The sequence below is a fragment of the Anabas testudineus genome, chromosome 8 (genome assembly GCF_900324465.2).
Source record: "Anabas testudineus chromosome 8, fAnaTes1.2, whole genome shotgun sequence".
NCBI classification, from domain to species: Eukaryota; Metazoa; Chordata; class Actinopteri; order Anabantiformes; family Anabantidae; genus Anabas; species Anabas testudineus.
This window is the reverse complement of record NC_046617.1, coordinates 19,984,589-20,006,560: the sequence shown is the minus strand read 5'-3', so window position 1 is coordinate 20,006,560 and position 21,972 is coordinate 19,984,589. Positions and strand designations below refer to the sequence as shown.

The 21,972-nt window shown below is 38.6% G+C and overlaps 2 protein-coding genes across 2 annotated transcripts; both read right to left on the bottom strand.

Moving 5' to 3' along the window:
- Positions 1 to 224: 224 nt before the first annotated feature.
- On the bottom strand, positions 225 to 20,160 carry LOC113152177 (DELTA-sagatoxin-Srs1a-like). Its single transcript, XM_026345269.1, has 3 exons — positions 20,140 to 20,160; positions 1,081 to 1,170; positions 225 to 922 (listed from the first exon to the last, which is right to left on the bottom strand). The coding sequence occupies exons 2-3, from the start codon at positions 1,146 to 1,148 to the stop codon at positions 505 to 507; spliced, it is 486 nt and encodes a 161-aa protein (XP_026201054.1). The 5' UTR covers positions 1,149 to 1,170; positions 20,140 to 20,160; the 3' UTR covers positions 225 to 504.
- Positions 12,822 to 13,489, bottom strand: LOC113157867 (DELTA-sagatoxin-Srs1a-like). Its single transcript, XM_026353514.1, has 2 exons — positions 13,422 to 13,489; positions 12,822 to 13,239 (listed from the first exon to the last, which is right to left on the bottom strand). Exons 1-2 carry the CDS (start codon positions 13,487 to 13,489, stop codon positions 12,822 to 12,824), a joined length of 486 nt encoding a protein of 161 aa, XP_026209299.1.
- Positions 20,161 to 21,972: the final 1,812 nt, after the last annotated feature.

Here is a 21,972-nt window from a genome sequence, read left to right as displayed (position 1 = left end):
TTTCTGTTTGTCAGCGTCACTATATGAAGAGTGTTTCTGTTCATTGTTCCTTTATTTTGTATTTTGTACTGAGCATAAGCTCCCTCCTTCTGTTGTAATTGTTCTGTAGAGCAGTACGTTTTATTTATAGCTGGTACATCCAGAAATCTTATGTTTCTCATAGAGAAAAATTATTTTAAATCATAAATATTTTGTATCATAAAGACAGACACCTTATCAATAAATTCAGAATTATTCACATCACAAACATTTATTTATTCAATTCAAAGCTTCACACACTAAAGCCATGCAGTCGTTATAATCACTGCCTGTTTTACATTTCTTACCCACTTAATGCGCAGTAGAGCAAATAAAGCAACATAAAGCTTCGACCCATGAACAACACCTACATTCAGAAGACTGAGCCTCTACTTTGGGGTTAATAACATGAACACTGAATTCTTCACTATCACCTTAAGGTGACTGTTCAGGTGATTTCGTGCTATGTAACTGAACTTTGTCATTTTACTTCTGGCGCACCTGAATCCTGATGACAGGTTCGTGAGTGTCTGTCATGGTGGCTGTGATGGTCACTCTTTCACTTGTATAAGTGAGGCCTCCATCTCTGGCTGCACCTCTGACATACCCCCCATCTGCCTCGTAATACATCTTTCTGTATAGATCATAATCACATTTTGTGCTCATGTTAAACACTCCCACTGCAAACAGGTTCGAGAAAAAGTTGAAGTTAAAAGGATTAGAGAACATGATGGCCAGTTTTCCTGGTTTCTCCTGTGTGGACTTATTGAGGAGGTCATAAGTGACAACACCAACAGATCCACATGATGTACCAGCAGTCTTCTCGAACACAGCAATGCCAGAGTCGAAAGGACCAATTTCAGCTGGAAAAGGTGTGGAACAGGACCCACTGTAGGTGTAGCAACTGGTCAACAAGGGAAAAGATATAATCGTTTTACACATGGAACATTAAATGTCTTTTTACAGGACAGAGAGGACACTACTAGCTTAAATATAATTAAAAACAAGACTCAACAGCAAAGTCTGAATAATGTCAGAGACCAAACACTGGTCTGTTGTTACCTGGGGTTAATCAGCTTGTAGTCAGAGCAGTCATTCTTAAGCTCGATGGTGCTCTGGCGGTGTCCCATCACGTCTCCAATCAGGACAGATGTTTTGTAATCGATGCAATTTCAGCTGTAAGCTGATAAATACAGTAAAACCAGATTTAATGTCAGGACAAAACCAGGAGTGGTGAAAATAAAGTGAATAAACTCTTAGTCCATTTGTAAAATCTGTGCTGTTTCTCTTTGTTCTGCCTTCTTATAGCTTTTATGAAACTTTGTTCCATTAATAATACATAGATTGTGCTTCATATATAACCTCGTTAGCCTTTGTTGACCAGGTGTTCAGGTCTCAGCCAGGCCTGAGTCAGCTTTGATAACTGTTTATTCTCTGTAGCTTTTGTTATTTGACAGTAACTTTATAAGTTTCTTGTTGGTATAACAATTCAATGTCAAAATGAATGAATGTGTGTTTTCTTTTCTCACCTAGTCCACTGGAGTCAGGTTAACTCTATAACAACTGTCCTCCAGCTGATCACCTTTCATAATATCATTGTAATAAATATTAGTCTCAGTTGTTTTCTGCTGTTTGTGTTCACAACTTTTATGTCAAAGAGAAAACGTAGAGAAAAACTCACCACTAGAGAAGCCCTGTCGTGCTACTCCCTGTTTCCTCTCTACAGCTTCAAATGGTATCTGTGTGGAGCTACTTAAACCCCGTCCTTATAGATGAAATCTATACTAGCATGAGGTCTGCGGCATTTATTTCCTTTTCCCTTCCACGAAGTTGGCAGGGTTTGCTGCTGCTGCTGCCATATATGGTAAAAATCTAGCTGCTGTGGTTTGTATGTATATGTACATGTACACATCAACTCTGAGCGATGTCGGCCAAATATATTCTACACATTACTGGCATAGATAGGACAGGGTTAAGTGAATGTAAGTAAATGAGTAACAAGATTTCAGTCCTATTTTCCATCACTTTTCTTCCCCTAATATTTGGGTCATCTGATAAAAAGGGGCCAACTTCTGTGTTGTGCAACATATCGAGGTGTACATAGCACCAAATAAGAGCCAAGTTCTGAACTTTCAATTCATACCAGTCTATTGATCTGAAACACAAGTAAAATAAATGACTTTACTGTTTGACATTAAGATGGAACTGGTGGCCTTCATGAACTACCACTGGAAACAGGAAACAAATGTGCTTGGTTGGGTGCTGTTGAAATAGCAAATTACTTCATGACTTGATGGCAATGCTTTGTCTCGACCCACATTATGTAGCAAGCTTCAGTAACTGAGATAGGAGAGACTGTACATACAGCAACAGTTGCCCAGGTTCTTCACCAGTCAAAGCTTTATGGGATAGTGGCAAGGAGAAAGCCACTGTTGAAGAAAACTCATGTTAAATCACGACTTGAGTTCACCAATAGACATGTGAAAAACTCCATGGTCCAGTAGAAGAGGGTTCTTTGGTCTGATGAAACCAAAATGGTGTTTTTGTCCATCAGACAAGCCGCTATGTTTGGTGCTCACCAAACACTGCACATCACCACAAACACACCATCCCCACTGTGAAACACGGTGGTGGTAGCGTCATGCTGTGGGGATGCTTCTTGCAACGGGTCCTGGAAGGCTTGTTAAGGTAGAGGGCTAGATGAATGCGGCAAAATATAGGACAATCCTGGAGGACAGTCTTATTCAGTCAGCAAGACAACTACGGCTTGGGAGAAGATTTGTTTTCAAGCAAGACAATGACCTGAAGCATAAAGCAAAGCTACACAGAAATGGTTTAGTGACAACAAGGTGAATGTTCTGGAGTGGCCCAGTCAAAGCCCAGACCTCACTCCAATAGAGAAAGAAAAATGGCATAAAATTCCAGTGTCCAGATGTGCAAGCCTAGAGATGAGAAATGAGACCTCTCCACACAGACTCCATGTTGTGATTGCATTCAAAAGTGCACCTACTAAATACTGACCTGAAGGAGGTGAATATTAATCCAAACACTGATTTCACCTTACACATTACTTTGTAGAAACCTGTTTTATCTTTGACATTAATGAAGTATATTTCTGAAATGTTTTTGTCAAAGTCGCCAACATTTATTGACCATGATTCATTTATGATGTCAATAAAAACATGAAACATCCAAGGGGGTGAATATTTTTAATAGGCACTGTAATACAGAGAGTAACACAGAGGACGACGTGCAAAAGTGACTGAGGCTGTGCGAGTGAAATGCAGTGAATCATTTTATTGCGACAGTAAGGAAACATTTACAAGATTTCATGTCAGAGTCTTAGAAACGTCACTAGAGTTATCACCAAGATGATTTTGAAAGTCACCTAGTTGTTCAACATGAACCAGCCTAATTACCTACAATTACAGTAGCTCTAAATCTATCTCGGATCCGATTTGATGAGTTACTACCTTAACTGACCCATAATTATATTTAAGTTCAGAGCTGCAGCTGTAAATAGAAGACAGATATTGTAAGGACAGTAAATAAAGATCATTATGATGTGCAAAAACTGAAACAATTACCTAATTTCAATGGATAAATTTCATTTTTAGCTTCTACTCAAAGTTAACTCAGTACCTCTCCAAAATCTGACTAAAACAACTCATTTATTAGTTTGAATGAATCACTTTTTTTCCTTTTTGTTTATTCATTCTTCAAATAGAGATCGATAGTTTGTAGTTACACTCGTTGGTTTATTGTACTTTAGAGACATAAATGGCTGTTTTCACATATGCACAAGAGATGAAGAGCAGATTACACAATATCACCAGCCCACAGATATTATCTGAACAATACAGTTCAACAGAGGCACAATTCACAGCTTTTTAATGATTGTACAGTTTAATCAACTCTTTATTGGACCTAATAAACTGACATCTGAGAGTATATTTGATATTGACTTGATATCCCTATGATGGTTTATTACAGAAATATGTATTTAGATTGGACATAATGTGAATTAACATTTAAACATTCATTAACAACTACAGCTACTAGATCATCTTATCCCTGAACTACAGATGTTTTGTACATCCTGTATAAACCACAGCACTTTCATTTCCCTAAGACTGTCGTATGAACCAACATCCATCAAAGATGTGAATATAACTGCATTGAGGTGAAGTTAATGGTCTGATTAAACCTTCCACTAAGTGTCAGCATTGTCAAGGAATTAAAATGTCCATGTTGCCACAGATGGGCAGTTTACTTAAATAACAGTTAGACTCTGTAAGTTTCTTGTTTTTTTCTGATTGTTAGCGTCACTATATGAAGAGTGTTTCTGTTCATTGTTCCTTTATTTTGTATTTTGTACTGAGCATGAGCTCCCTCCTTCTGTTGGAATTGTTCTGTAGAGCAGTACGTTTTATTTATTGCTTGTACATCCAGAAGTCTTATGTTTCTCATAGAGAAAAATTATTTTAAATCATGAAAGAGTATTTTGTATCATAAAGACAGACACCTTATCAATAAGTTCATAATCATTCGCATCACAAACGTTTATTTTTTCAATTCAAAGCTTCACACACCAAAGCCATGCAGTCATTATAATCACTGCCTGTTTTACATTTCTTACCCACTTAATGCGCAGTAGAGCAAATAAAGCAACATAAAGCTTCGACCCATGAACAACACCTGCATTCAGAAGACTGAGCCACTATTTTGGGGTTAATAACATGAACACTGAATTCTTCACTATCACCTTAAGTTGACTGTTCAGGTGATTCGGTGCTACGTAACTGAACTTTGTCATTTTAGTTCTGGTGCACCTGAACCCTGAGGTCAGGTTCGTAAGTGTCTGTCATGGTGGCTGTGATGGTCACTCTTTCACTTGTATAAGTGAGGCCTCCATCTCTGGCTGCACCTCTGACATACCCCCCCTGTGCCTCGTAATACATCTTATTATATAGACCATAATCACATTTTGTGCTCATGTCAAACACTCCCACTGCAAACAGGTTTGAATCATGGTTGAAGTCGAAAGGATTAGAGAACATGATGGCCAGTTTTCCTGGATTCTCCTGTGTGGACTTATTGAGGAGGTCATAAGTAACAACACCAACAGATCCACATGATGTACCAGCAGTCTTCTCGAACACAGCAATGCCAGAGTCGAAAGGACCAATTTCAGCTGGAAAAGGTGTGGAACAGGACCCACTGTAGGTGTAGCAACTGGTCAAAAGGGAAAAGATATAAATGTTTTACACATGCAAAGTAAAATGTGTTTTTTACAGGACAGAGAGGACACTACTAGCTTAAATATAAATTAAAACAAGACTCAGCCCAACAGCAAAGTCTGAATAATGTCAGAGACCAAACACTGGTCTGTTGTTACCTGGGGTTAATCAGCTTGTAGTCAGAGCAGTCCTTCTTAAGCTCGATGGTGCTCTGGCGGTGTCCCATCACGTCTCCAATCAGGGAGTTAGATGTTTTGGAATCCATGCAATTTCAGCTGTAAGCTGATAAATACAGTAAAACCAGATTTAATGTCAGGACAAAACCAGCAGTGGTGAAAATAAAGTGAATAAAATCTTAGTCCATTTGTATAATCTGTGCTGTTTCTCTATGTTCTGCCTTCTTATAGCTTTTATGAAACTTTGTTCCATTAATAATACATAGATTGTGCTTCATATATAACCTCGTTAGCCTTTGTTGACCAGGTGTTCAGGTCTCAGTCAGGCCTGAGTCAGCTTTGATAACTGTTTATTCTCTGTAGCTTCTGTTATTTGACAGTAACTTTATAAGTTTCTTGTTGTTATTACAATTCTGTGTCAAAATGAATTAATGTGTGTTTTCTTTTCTCACCTAGTCCACTGGAGTCAGGTTAACTCTATAACAACTGTCCTCCAGCTGATCACCTTTCATAATATCATTGTAATAAATATTAGTCTCAGTTGTTTTCTGCTATTTGTGTTCACAACTTTTATGTCAAAGAGAAAACGTCGAGAAAAACTCACCACTACAGAAGCCCTGTCGTGCCACTCCCTGTTTCCTCTCTACAGCTTCAAATGGTATCTGTGTGGAGCTACTTACACCCCGTCCTTATAGATGAAATCTATACTAGCATAAGGTATGCGGCATTTATTTCCTTTTCCCTTCCACGAAGTTGGCAGGGTTTGCTTCTGCTGCCATATATGGTAGAAATCTAGCTGCTGTGGTTTGTATATGTATATGTCCATGTACAGTATATGTACAGTATATGTACACATAAACTCTGAGCGATGTCGGCCAAATATATTCTACACATTACTGGCATAGATAGGACAGGGTTAAGTGAATGTAAGTAAATGAGTAACAAGATTTCAGTCCTATTTTCCATCACTTTTCTTCAAATAAGAGCCAAATTCTGAACTTTCAATTTATACCAGTCTATTGATCTGAAACACAGGTAAAACTAATGAGGTTGTCATCTGACATTCAGAGAGAACTGGTGGCATTGATGAACAACCACTGGAAACCATTCCCACTGATTCTCCACATTACTTGATAAAGTAAATACTGTCATGATTCCAGCTCTCTCCTGTCTGTTTCCGGTTTTCCCCTTCCCCACCTCATGACTCTGATTATTCATTAGCCTCATCTGTGCCACTCCCCCACTTCTCTATTTAAGCAGCTCCATGTGCCTCTCCACTCTGCCAGATAGTCTCACATTGACTGAGAAGACCTACTATCCAGCATTCTTTTGGACTGACTTCCTGTTCTTCTCTGACTGATTTCTCTGCTCATCCCCTCGGTACCGTGACTGTTTTCCACCTGACCTGTTCCTGTTCTCCTCTGCCTCCTTCCCTGCTCTGTCCCTGAGTTGGATTTCCCTGTGTACGACATGGACCGTCCCTTGACATTGCTATCAGCCTTTTGGATTTCTGTTTTCAGTATTTCATATTCTGTGTTGACCCGGATTGTTGTTTGGACCTCTGCTTCAGCTTTTAGTGCACTTCAGACATTAGTGCTTGGACGGCTCTTCTGTGTATGACCCTGGATTTGTTTTTCATTCTGCACCTTGGATTTCTGGAGAACTGTCAACTGTTACTGTGTGTTTTCACTAACCTATTGTGCCTGAAACATGGCTCATTCTTCAGAACCTGTCTGGTTCACTCCTCCCTGCCAACGCTCACCAAGACTTCAGTGAGTACTCCTATTTAAGAATACCCGAGATCCACCCAGACTCGATCTAACTCTGTCTCCTCTCCTAGATCACCATACCCCCCTGGCGACAGCCCTGTCCAGTTGTTGACTCCTGTGAATCATCCATTGCACATTTTCGTCAAACCTTCATTCAACATATGTTTGTGTGTTGTGTGGTCTCTGGCAATGGAGTCGCATCCTAGGTTTGTGACAAATACAGACTTGTTTCAGCTCTGTCTCAACTTTAACATCCGACCCATAAAACATTTCAGAAACCATTCAGTAGAGGTTACAACAGTAGAAATGTTGTGAGGGTCAAAGAACGTAAACTTCCAAATGTAAATGTTCCCTCCTGGGAGTTCGAGGTGGGTTGAGAGCAGAACACTGATCCACTGTAAAACTGAAAAAGGTTCTTCAACCACATCAGAAGTAAAAGATGAAGAGATTTTGAAAACTCTAAATCAAGAAGAATAACTAACAGTGCAGACAGTTAAGTTTCAATTTGGGATTTGATTCCACTGTTATTAGACACAGGAAACGTGTGTTCTTGGTTGGAGCTATTGAAATAGACTATTACTTGTCAATAACTTCATGATAATGCTTTTTCTAGACCCACATTATGTAAATAATTGTTCTGTATTGTTAAATGTTAGTCTTTTGATTAAACATCATACTCTAATACATGATGAGCTAGTTAACTAGATGTTTACCATCTATCACAGAGAGAAACACAGTGGACGACGTGCAGAAGTGACTGAGGCTGTTTCCTCTCTATAGGCAACAAATCAGTGTGGAGCCGCTTACACCCGGTCCTCACAGCTGAAATCTGCCTACTAGCATATTGTCTGTGACGTTTATTTCCGCTTCCTTACACAGAGCTGACAGGGTATGCTGCTGCTGTGGTTTGTACATGTACATGTACATGTACAGTATATGTGCATATAAACTCTGAGTGATGTCAGCCAATAATATTCTAGACTTTACTGGCATAGATAGGACAGGATTAAGTAAATGTAAGTAAATGAGTAACAAGACTTTAGTCCTATTTTCCATCACTTTTCTTCCCCTAATATTTGGGTCATCTGATAAAAAAGGGGCCAACTTCTGTGTTGTGCAACATATCGAGGTGTACATAGCACCAAATAAGAGCCAAGTTCTGAACTTTCAATTCATACCAGTCTATTGATCTGAAACACAAGTAAAACAAATGACTTTGCCATCTGACATTCAGATGGAATTTTATTATTGTACTTTAGAGAGATCAATGGCTGTTTTCACATATGCACAAGAGATGAAGAGCAGATTACAAAATATCACCAGCCCACAGATATTATCTGAACAATACAGTTCAACAGAGGCACAATTCACAGCTTTTTAATGATTGTACAGTTTAATCAACTCTTTATTGGACATAATAAACTGACATCTGAGAGTATATTTGATATTGACTTGATATCCCTATGATGGTTTATTACAGAAATATGTATTTGGATTGGACATAATGTGAATTAACATTTAAACATTCATTAACAACTACAGCTACTAGATCATCTTATCCACTACAGATGTTTTGTACATCCTGTATAAACCACAGCACTTTCATTTCCCTAAGACTGTCGTATGTACCAACATCCATCAAAGATGTGAATATAACTGCAGTGAGGTGAAGTCAATGGTCTAATTAAACCTTCCACTAAGTTTCAGCATTGTTAAGGAATTAAAATGTCCATGTTGCCACAGATGGGCAGTTTACTTAAATAACAGTTCGACTCTTGTTTTCTGTTTGTTAGTTTCACTATATGAAGAGTGTTTCTGTTCATTGTTCCTTTATTTTGTATTTTGTACTGAGCATAAGCTCCCTCCTTCTGTTGTAATTATTCTGTATAGCAGTACATTTTTCTCATTGCTTGTACATCCAGCAATCTTATGCTGCTTCCTTCACCTCTAGACCAAATGGGAATGCAACAACCCTGATGTTGTTTGTTTTACTCAGCAGATGAGAAAAATGCTAATGACTAATTTCCTTCTTAATCCAACTTTATTTATTTAGCACTGAAACCTTGAGTGATGCCACCTTAAGGCTTGGAAACGAACATCATAGAAGAAAAAATTTTAATCATAAAAGAGTATTTTTAAAATGTGCTTAATATTAGTAATGTATCTCTCTATGTGTCGAGATTTTCGTAAAGCAAAATTAATCTTCAATAAAAATTGATATAATGTCCCAATAACACAAGCAGACACTTTATCCACGCTCTTCCAAATTTGTTTGCATTTTCCCTCTTTGACCCAGACTGTCCCACCAAAGCCATTCAATGTTCCTAGAAGCACGGGTCAGGGTGGAGGAGTAGCAGCAATCTTCCACTCAAGTTTGTTAATCAACCCCAGACCTAAACATAGTTTGAATTCATTTGAGAGCCTCACTCTTAGCCTCTCTGATCCTAACTGGAAAAATCAAAAACCAGTCCTGTTTGTTATTGTGTACCGTCCTCCTGTCCCTTACTCTGAGTTTTTAACTGAATTCTCAGAGTTTCTATCTGATTTAGTTCTTAGTGCAGATAAAGTTATTATAGTGGGTGACTTTAATATCCATGTAGATGTTGATGAACTGACTCAACACTGCATTTAAGTCACTATTAGACTCCATTGGTTTTACCCAAAATTTAAATAAACCCACTCACTGTTTTAATCACACCCTTGATCTTATTCTGACATACGGTGTGGAAGTTGATCAGTTAATAGTTTTTCCCCAAAACCCTCTTTTATCTGACCATTTCTTAATTACATTTGAATTTACAGTACCAGACTTTACTAAACCTACAGATAAGATTCACTACAGTAGATGTTTATGTGAAAATGCTGTTGACAAATTTAAGGAACTGATTCCATCTTTTATTTCAGAGCCATGCACCAACAGAGAGGAAGGCAGTTATTTCAACGTTACTCCAGCACAAGTGGACTATCTTGTTAATAGTACTGGTGCCTCACTTGGAACAATACTTAATACTGTTGCTCCTCTGAAAAAGAAACTAGTGTGTCAGAGGAAGTTAACTCCATGGTACAATTCACAAATCCGTAGCTTAAAGCAGAAATCACGTAAGTTGGAAAGGAGGTGGCGTTCCACCAATTTAGATGAATATTGCCTAGCCTGGAAAGATAGTTTAATAATATATAAAAAAGCCCTGCGTAAAGCTAGAACTTCATATTACTCCTCATTAATAGAGGCAAATAAGAACAACCCTAGGTTTCTTTTCAGCACTGTAGCCAGGTTGACAAAGAGTCATAGCTCGGTTGAGCCTAGTATTCCCTCAACTCTCAGCAGCAATGATTTTATGAATTTCTTTACAAATAAAATCACAACTATTCGAGAAAAAATTTATCAGATCCTCCCTGCATATAGCATGGATTGTACAACAACTCTAGATCCACGCTTGTACTTAGACTGCTTCCTCCCCGTAGATCATTCTGAATTATTTTCAGTAATTAATTCCTCTAAACCATCAACATGTCTCTTAGATCCCATCTCGACTAGACTCCTTAAAGATGTTTTACCTTTGATCAGCACGTCCATATTAGATCAGATCAATCTATCTTTAAAATAAGCTACGTACCACAGGCTTTTAAGGTTGCTGTAGTCATGCCCCTACTCAAAAAGCCTACTCTGGACTCAGGGGTCTTAGCGAATTATAGACCAATATCCAATCTGCCCTTTATCTCTAAAATTCTTGAAAAGATAGTTTCTAAGCAATTGTACGACCACCTGCGTAGGAATAACTTGTATGAAGATTTCCAGTCAGGATTTAGAGTACATCATAGTACAGAAACAGCACTGGTAAAGGTCACTAATGATCTTCTATTAGCATCAGACAATGGTCTACTCTCTATACTCGTCTTGTTAGATCTTAGTGCTGCATTCGACACTATAGATCACAACATTTTATTACACAGACTGGAACATGTCATTGGAATCAAAGGAACAGCACTAGAGTGGTTTAAATCGTATCTATCAGATAGATTTCAGTTTGTACATGTTAATGATGAGTCTTCCATGCACAGCAAAGTCAGCTATGGAATTCCACAGGGATCTGTGCTTGGACCGATTCTTTTCACTTTATATATGTCCCCTTTAGGCAATATTATTAGGAAACACTCTATAAATTTCCATTGTTATGCAGATGATACCCAGCTATATTTATCTATGAAACCAGGAGAAACTGATCAGTTAGTCAAACTTCAAGAATGCTTAAAAGACATAAAGACCTGGATGTCCTCCAATTTCCTTCTCCTAAATCCAGACAAGACAGAGGTTATACTGTTTGGGCCTAAAAATCTCAGAGACACTATGTCTAATCACGTTGTCACCCTTGATGACTTAGTACTGGCCTCAAGTACTCCTGTAAGAAATCTCTGAGTTATCTTTGATGAGTCCATGCATTTGTTACTTCCAGACTGGACTACTGTAATTCAGTACTGATAGTTTAACCCAATAACTCATTAAAAAGCCTCCAGTTAATCCAAAATGCTGCAGCCAGAGTTCTGACTTGAATTAGCAAGAGAGATCATATTTCTCCTACGTTAGCTTCTCTCCATTGGCTCCCTCTAAAATCCAGAATCGAGTTTAAAATTCTTCTCCTCACTTATAAATCTCGTAATAATCAGGCTCCATCTTATCTTAAAGACCTCATAGTTCCATATCTTCCAAGCAGAACTCTCCGTTCTCAGACTGCAGGTTTACTTGTGGTTCCTAGAGTTTCCAAATGTAGAATGGGAGGCAGAGCCTTTAGCTACCAAGCCCCTCTCCTGTGGAACCAGCTCCCAGTTCAGGTTCGGGAGGCAGACACCCTCTCTACATTTAAGACTAGACTTAAAACTTTCCTTTTTTTATAAAGCTTATAGTTAGAGATGGATCAGGTGACTCTGAACCATCTCTTAGTTATGCTGCTATAGGTTAGTCTGCTGGGGGAACTCTACTGATAAACTGAGCTCCTCTCCTCTCTCCTTTCTCCTCTATCCATTCAAATGCCACCATGTCATGTCCTTAACTTTGTGTCTTCTCTCTCCTGTAGTTGTGTTTCCTCCTCTCTGTCCTCTCTCTCTTTTCTGCAGGTATCCTCGGCCTGGAGCTGTTATCTCCAGAATCCAGTTAATCTGCCCAATGTTCTTGATGCTTGTTGTCTTTATTGCCTGCTGTTCTTTTCTCTCTCCTCTTTCCACTCACCCCAACCGGTCAAGGCAGATGGCCGCCCACTATGAGCCTGGTTCTGCTGGAGGTTTCTTCCTCTAAATGGAGTTTTTCCTCTCCACTGTTGCCTAAAGCTTGCTCAAATGGGATTGTTGGGTTTTCTGTATCATATTTTTTGTATAAATATTCTCTGTAAGGTCTTAAACCTTAAACACTGTAAAGTGCCTTGAGATAACTTCTGTTGTGAATTGGTGCTATATAAATAAAATTGAATTGAATTGAATTGAATTGAATTGTTTTACATTTCTTACCCACTTAATGCGCAGAAGAGCAAATAAATAATAATAATAATAATAATAACATGAATAATTAATTCTTAATAACTATCATCATCATCAGGTGATTTCGTGCTATATAACTGAACTTTGTCACTTTAGTTCTGGCGCACCTGAACCCTGATGACAGGTTGGTGAGTGTCTGGCATGGTGGCTGTGATGGTCACTGTTTCACTTGTATAAGTGAGGTGTCCATCTTTGGCTTCACGTCTGAGATATCCCCCCTCTGCCTCGTAATACATCTTTGTGTATAGATCATAATCACATTTTGTGTTTATGTCAAGCACCCCCACTGCAAACAGGTTTGAGTACAGGTTGAAGTCAAAAGGATTAGAAAACATGATGGCCAGTTTTCCTTGATTCTCCTCTGTGGAATTTTTGAGGAGGTCATAAGTAACGACACCAACAGATCTGCAAAATGTACCAGCAGTCTTCGTGAACACTGAAATGCCAGACTCGGAAGGACCAATTTCATCTGGAAAAGGTGTGTTAAGGGACCCACGGTAGGTGTAGTGACTGGTCAAAGGGGAAAAATAATAGTCACAAAATATTATTTTAATGTTTTACACATGGAAAAGTGAATGTCTTTTTCAGTGACTCCAGTCAAATGAGAAAATGTCAGATTCAACTAGACTGAACAGCAAAGTCTGAATAATGTCAGAGACCAAACACTGGAAAAACATCAAGTCTGTTGTTACCTGGGGTTAATCAGCTTGTAGTCAGAGCAGTAATTCTTAAGCTCGATGGTGCTCTGGCGGTGTCCCATCACGTCTCCAATCAGGGAGTTAGATGCTTTCTAATCGATGCAATTTCAGCTGTAAGCTGATAAATACAGTAAAACCAGATTTAATGTCAGAACAAAACCAGCAGTGGTGAAAATAAAGTGAATAAAATCTTAGTCCATTTGTAAAATCTGTCCATCCTATGATGTTGTTTGTGCCATTTGTGGGTACAGAACAGTAAAGTCCTATAATACATTTTGTTCCATTAATAACACATAGATTGTGCTTCATACATAACCTTGTTACCCTTTGTTGACCAGGTGCTCAGGTCTCAGTCAGGCCTAAGCCAGCTGTTTATTCTCTGTAGTTTTTGTTATTTGACAGTAACTTCATAAGTTTCTTGTTGTTATAACAATTCAATGTTAAAATGAATGAATGTGTGTGTTTTTTCTGACCTAGTCTACTGGAGTCATGGTGAACTTTATAATAACTCTCCTGCAGCTGATCACCTTTTATTATACCACTGTATTAAACATTAGTCTCGGTTGTTCCTGTCACTAATATTCATGATACGTTAAACTTAACAACAAAAACAGACTGACTTCATCACAGATCAGTATAAAGGGAAATAAACATCTTGTAATCTATTTTAAACCAGTTAAATCATATTAAAGTCTGACTTACAGCAGCCTGAGTGACTGTAACTACAGAATCTGCAGTAACCCTCTTATATAGACAGCGTGACTCAAATAGAAAGTAAAAGTAAAACTTTGACAGTATTTGTTGAAGTGCAGTCCCTGTTTCTTCTAGTACTGTGAACTCACTTATTACTGTTACTTTAGAAGATCTGGACCCAGAAGCAGTAAATGGAGACAGATCTAAACAGAGGAGGTTTAGAATGGTTTTCACCATCACACCTCTCTGTTACTTGTGTTGACAAGTTTGATGTCAAAGAGAAAACGTCGGGAGAAACTCACCTCTTAAGATATTCCAATGAAGCCCTGTCGTGTGGTTCTCGACTCCCCGTTTCCTCTGTTCAGCTTCAAATGGTCTCAGTGTGGAGCCTCTTACACCCCGTCCTCACAGCCAATCGCTGGCTACTAGCATAAGGTCTGCGACGTTTATTTCCGCTTCCTTCCACGGAGCTGGGAGGGTCTGGAGTTATCAACAAGATGATTCAGAAAGTCAACATGAACCAGTCTAATTACCAAAACCACAGTACCAGTTTAATAAGTTACTACATTAACTGACCCATAATTATATTTAGGTTCAGAGCTGCAGCTGTACATAGAAGACAGATATTATAAGGACGGTAAAAAAAGATCATTATGATGTGCAAAAGCTGAAACAATTATCTGTTTTTCTATTCAGTCTTTAAATAGAGATCGATAGTTTGTAGTTACACTCGTTGGTTTATTGTACTTTAGAGAGATAAATGGCTGTTATTACATATGCACAAGAGATGAAGAGCAGATTACACAATATCACCAGCCCACAGATATTATCTGAACAATACAGTTCAACAGGCACAATTCACAGCTTTTTAATGATTGTACAGTTTAATCAACTCTTTATTGGACCTAATAAACTGACATCTGAGAGTATATTTGATATTGACTTGATGTGATGGTTTATTATAGAAATATGAATTTAGATTGGACATAATTTGAATTAACATTTCAACATTATTTAACAACTACAGCTACTAGATCATCTTATCCCTGAACTACTTGTATTTTGTACTGAGCATAAGCTCCCTCCTTCTGTAATTGTTCTGTAGAGCAGTACATTTTATTTATAGCTGGTACATCCAGCAATCTTATGCTGCTTCCTTCACCTCTAGACCAAAAGGGAATGCAACAACCCTGATGTTGTGTGTTTTTCTCAACAGATGAGAAAAATGTGCACATGACTAATTTCCTTCTTAATCCAACTTTATTTAGCTACAATACTGAAAACTTGAGTGATGCCACCTTAAGGCTTGGAAACAAATATCATAGAATTTTTTTTTTATTTTAAATCATGAAAGAGTATTTTGTATCATAAAGACAGACACCTTATTAATATGTTTATAATTATTGGCATCAGAAACATTTATTAAGTTTTAGGCCCACTGATTTTTTCCCTCTACATGCTTCCTCTGGGCAACATAATCTGTAACCATGGTATTAACTTTCATTGTTATGCTGACGACACACAGTTATATGTTTCATCTTAACCAGATGAGATCAAACAGCTTAATAAAGTTGAGCAATGTGTAAAGGATATACGAGACTGGATGCTAATTAACTTCCTTCTGCTCAATCCTGATAAGACAGAAGTACTAGTTATAGGATCACCTGCAAGATGCAGAAGCAGATTTTAGATCACGCCGTAACTCTGGATGGCCTTTCTCTTACATCTAGTGCAACAGTAAAAGACCTTGGTGTGATTCTAGATTCCAGTCTTTCATTTGAAGCTCATGTAGATAATATCACCAGGACAGCTTTCTTTCACCTCAGAAATTTTGCCAAAATAAGGAATATTGTGTCACTAAACGACGCAGATAAAATGTGTCCATGCTTTCATCACCTCTAGGTTGGACTACTGTAATGCCTTACTGTCTGGTTGTTCAACCAGGTGCATAAATAAGCTTCAGTTAGTTCAGAATGCAGCAGCGAGAGTCCTCACTCGAACCAGAAGATACGATCACATCACGCCTATCTTATCTACACTTCATTGCCTCCCTGTGAAATTTCACATTGATTTTAAAATACTACTTTTGACATTTAAAGCATTAAATGGTCTTGCGCCGCATTATCTAAGTGAACTGCTAGTGTCTTATGATCCACCACGCCTACTTCGCTCAAAGGATGCTGGCTGCCTGTCAGTACCTCGTATCATGAAAACTACAGCTGGGGGCAGAGCCTTTTCTTACAAAGCCCCAAAGTTATGGAATAGCCTTCCAAATAGCGTTCGGGACTCAGACACAGTCTCAGTGTTTAAGTCTAGGCTGAAAACCTACCTATTTAGTCAAGCATTTGAGTAAATAGATCTGGGAAGGACTCATGGACGTAGAGCATTATGGTGAACTGGTATGTTTAGATGCTGTCTTCCCAACTCTCACTGATCACTCGGGTTTGTTGATGGTGAAGTGTTCGGTTGCTCTACATCCCAGGGAGCCCTCTTGTCTGTGTTTCCTTCTGAACCCACCCTTTTAGTTAGGCTGTCATAATTAGTCCTGCCGGAGTCCCTGCTGCACTACACTAAATATACATTCACCTCAAACTTTATCCGACTGTGAATACAACTAACTGCCGTCTCTCCTCTTCTCTCTCTTTCCCTCTCCCTCTCTCTTTTCCCTCTTCCTGTCTCTCTGTCGAGCTACACGTCATTCCACCCTTTGCTCTCTGGACCTGTCTAACTCGTCCTGATGCCCAACTTCTGGCTGGAGATCTCGTCGCTCGGATCCACTGTCTGCTCTATGGGATGCGTTTGGAGACTGGAGTTGGTCAAACACTACTATGAAGTCGGTCTTGGCCTCGGCGGACGTCGGCAGCTGTTTCTCTGAGGTCTCGACACAACGCTTGATAGTCCAGGACTGGAACAAGTCTGCCTGCAATTAACTAACTGGACTCCACATTAACTTAAAGACATTAACTGTTATACTGGACTGCCTGCTGCCTACACAGCATGTAATCACCCATATGAGGATGGGTTCCCTGTTGAGTCTGGTTCCTCTCAAGGTTTTTTCCTGTTGCCTTCTCAGGGAGTTTTTCCTTGCCACCATCGCCCTCGGCTTGCTCATCAGGGACAATCTGATTATTATGATTCATACACATTCACTGTTCATGTACTGTTCTTTGGTTGTGTAAAGCTGCTTTGTGATAATGTCAATTGTAAAAAGCTCTACACAAATATAATTGAATTGAAATAAAAATTGAATTGAATGTTAAAGTCTCACTTACAGCAGTGATGAGATGAAGATGAAGAGCCTGAGTAACTCTGCAACAACTGCAGCATCTGCAACAACCTTTATATAGACAGTATGACTGGGGTCATGTAGAAAATGAAAGTAAAACTCTGAGTATTTATCACAATGCAGTAAAATAGAAACAGATCTAAATGGAGGAGGGTAAGAATGGTTTTCCCCAAACACCTCTCTGTTACTTGTGTTGACAACTTTGATGTCAAAAAGAAAACCTTGGGAAAAACCCACAGCCGCTTACACCCCATCCTCACTGCCAATCTGTGGCTAGTAGCTTAAGGTCTGCAACGTTTATTTCCGCTTCCTTCCACGGAGCTGGGAGGGTCTGGTCCTGGTGCTGCTGCTGTTTCTATATGCACATATACTCTGGCATAGATAGAACAGGGTTATGTAAATGTAAAGAAATGGGTAACAAGATTTCAGTCCTATTTTCCATCACTTTTCTTTCCCTAATATTTAGGTCATCTGATAAAAAGGGGCCAACTTCTATGTTGTGCAACATATCGAGGTGTACATAGCACCAAGTAAGAGCCAAATTCAAAACTTTCTATTCATAAAACGGAAACACAAGTAAAACCAATGACAGTGCCATATGACATTTAGGTGGAGCTGTTGGCCTTGATGAACTACCACTGGAAATTCGTATGACCATTCCCACTGATTCTCCACATTACTTGATAAAGGTAAATAAAGACTTGTTTCAGCTCTGTCTCAACTTTAACATCCGACCCATAAAACATTTCAGAAACCATTCAATTGAGGTTACAACAGTAGAAATGTTGTGAGGGTCAAAGAACGTAAACTTCCAAATGTAAATGTTCCCTCCTGGGAGTTCGATGTGGGTTGAGAGCAGAATACTGATCCACTGTGAAGCTGAAAAAGGTTCTTCAACCACATCAGAAGTAAAAGATGAATTTTAAATCAAGAAGAATAACTAACAGTGCAGACAGAAAAGTTTCAATTTGGGATTTGATTCCACTGTTATTAGACACAGGAAACTTCTGTGCTTGGTTGGGTGCTGTTGAAGTAGACCATTACTTGTCAAAGTAACTTTATAAAAATAACGTTAAAATAAAACGTACAAGCACATAAAACAAATTGTTGGTTTATTGTACTTTAAAGACATAATTGGCTGTTTTCATATATGCAAAAGAGATGAAGAGCAGATCACACAATATCACCAGCACTTTCATTTCCCTAAGACTGTCGTATGTACCAACCTCCATCAAAGATGTGAATATAACTGCAGTGAGGTGAAGTTAATGGTTTGTTTAAACCTTCCACTAAGTTTCAGCATTGTCAAGAAATTGAAATGTCCATGTTGCCACAGATGGGCAGTTTACTTAAATAACAGTTAGACTCTGTAAGTTTCTTGTTGTTTTCTGTTTGTTAACGTCACTATATGAAGAGTGTTTCTGTTCATTGTTCCTTTATTTTGTATTTTGTACTGAGCATAAGCTCCCTCCTTCTGTTGTAATTGTTCTGTAGAGCAGTACATTTTATTTATTGCTTGTCATGCATCCAGCTGTCTTATGTTTCTTCCTTCACCTCTAGACCAAAAGGGAATGCAACAACCCTGAAGTTGTTTGTTTTTCTCAACAGATGAGAAAAATGTGCACATGACTAATTTTCTTCTTAATCCAACTTTATTTAGCTACAACACTGAAAACTTGAGTGATGCCACCTTAAGGCTTGGAAACGAACATCATAGAAGAAAAAGTATTTTAAATCATGAAAGAGTATTTATTATCATAAAGACAGACACCTTATTAATAAGTTCATAATTATTGGCATCACAAACATTTATTTATTCAATTCAAAGCTTCACACACCAAAGCCATGCAGTCGTTATAATCACGCTGCCTGTTTTACATTTCTTACCCATTTAATGCGCAGTAGAGCAAATAAACCAACATAAAGCTTCGGCCCATGAGCAACACCTGCATTCAGAAGACTGAGCCACTAATTTTGGAGTTAATAACATGAACACTGAATTCTTCACTATCACCTTGAGTTGACTGTTCAGGTGATTTCGTGCTATATAACTGAACTTTGTCATTTTACTTCTGGCGCACCTGAATCCTGATGACAGGTTCGTGAGTGTCTGGCATGGTGGCTGTGATGGTCAGTCTTCCACTTGTATAAGTGAGGCTTCCATCTCTGGCTTCACCTCTGACTTACCCCCCATCTGCCTCATAATACATCTTTCTGTATAGATCATAATCACATTTTGTGCTCATGGGAAGCACCCCCACTGCAAACAGGTTTGAGTACTGGTTGAAGTCGAAAGGATTAGAGAACATGATGGCCAGTTTTCTTGGATTTCTCCTTTGTGGACTTATTGACGAGGTCATAAGTAACAACACCAACAGATCCGCATGATGTACCAGCAGTCTTCTCGAACACAGCAATGCCAGAGTCTAAAGGACCAATTTCAGCTGGAAAAGGTGTGGAACAGGACCCACTGTAGGTGTAGCAACTGGTCAAAAGGGAAAAGATATAAATGTTTTACACATGGAACATTAAATGTCTTTTTTACAGGACAGAGAGGACACTACTAGCTTAAACATAAATTAAAACAAGACTCAACAGCAAAGTCTGAATAATGTCAGAGACCAAACGCTGGTCTGTTGTTACCTGGGGTTAATCAGCTTGTAGTCAGAGCAGTCATTCTTAAGCTCGATGGTGCACTGGCGTTGTCCCATCACGTCTCCAATCAGGACAGATAGCTATTTTGAAATCAATGCAATTTCAGCTGTAAGCTGATAAATAAAGTAAAACCAGATTTAAAGTGAATAAACTCTTAGTCCATTTGTAAAATCTGTGCTGTTTCTCGAGGTCCTGGCTTCTTATAATGTTGTTTGTGCCATTTGTGAGTACAGAACAATAAAGTCCTGTAAAGAGGTTTTGTTTCATTAATAATACATAGATTGTGCTTCATACACAACCTTGTTAGAACAAGTACTTAGATTCTTACTTGTGTGGACGTAGGCAGTGTCTGCTCTATTTAAGGTGGTCGAGGTTCTTTTGTTGTACTTGATGTTTGTTTTGTTTTTTTATACTGATTCTAATTATTTATTCAGTTTTTATTTTATTTTTTTAATTCTATATATGATTAATTCTATACAGACTTGTTTCAGCTCTGTCTCAACTTTAACATCCGACCCATAAAACATTTCAGAAACCATTCAGTAGAGGTTACAACAGTAGAAATGTTGTGAAGGTCAAAGAACGTAAACTTCCAAATGTAAATGTTCCCTCCTGGGACTTTGAGGTTGGATGAGAGCAGAATACTGATCCACTGTGAAGCTGAAAACAGCGTCACAATGTGCAGACAGTAAAGTTTCAATTTGAAATTTGATTCCACTGTTATAGACACAGGAAACTTGTGTTCTTGGTTGGAGCTATTGAAAAAGACCATTACTTATCAAAATAACTTAATGACTTCACGATAATGCTTTTTCTAGTACATATATATTTACATATATATGTGAACATAAACTCTGAGTGATGTGGGACAAATATATTCTACACTTTACTTGCACAGATAGGACAGGGTTAAGTAAATGTCAGTAAATGAGTAACAAGATTTTAGTCCTATTTTCCATCACTTTTCTTCCCCTAATATTTGGGTCATCTGATAAAAAAGGGGCCAACTTCTGTGTTGTGCAACATATTGAGGTGTACATAGCACCAAATAAGAGCCAAATTCTGAACTTTCAATTCATACCAATCTATATGTCACAAGCTTTATGAAGGACCCCATGGCCAGAGATAACCCAGATTCACAGGAGAGTTCAAAAAGTGAATTGACAACAGAAATAGAACTTAAAACAAGGCAGGAGGGCTTATCAGAAGTCCAAATGAGAGAAGGCGATGTCAGGTGAGTACAGAGCTCTGGATGTGACTTGCTGTGGAGAACAGGAGGGAATGACGACAGTTCTAAGATGGCTGTTGAACAGATGCTGAGGACTGAGACACGTGACTGATAAGGTGGTGTGGGGGTCATGGCCAATATGGCCGACCAACACAGAGCATGTGGAGCAGATGGGGACAGTGAAAGCTAAATAAATGAAACACTGGATATTGTCCAGGTGTTGAGAATTGACTATGGCATGGGGAGAAAAGAGAGCAGGCCGGTATTTATATTTATTTAACAATTAGGTGATTGCAGGTAATCAGACTGGGAGGAGGAAACAGAAAGTTGTCAAAATAAGAGCTTGGGAGAAATACAGGCTTATCACTGAACTACAGATGTTACATCCTGTATAAACCACAACACTTTCATTTCCCTAAGACTGTCGTATGAACCAACATCCATCAAAGATGTGAATATAACTGCAGTGAGGTGAAGTCAATGGTTTATTTAAACCTTCCACTAAGTGTCAGTATTGTCAAGGAATTAAACAACAATAGACTGACTTGTAAAGTGAAACTGAACATTTTTACACTACTTGCTGAACTGCAGCCCCTGTTTCTGTACTCTGTCCTTATTGCTAAGCTCTCCCACCCCAGGTCACTGAATGATTATAGGCCTGTAGCACTAACCTCACTGGTCAT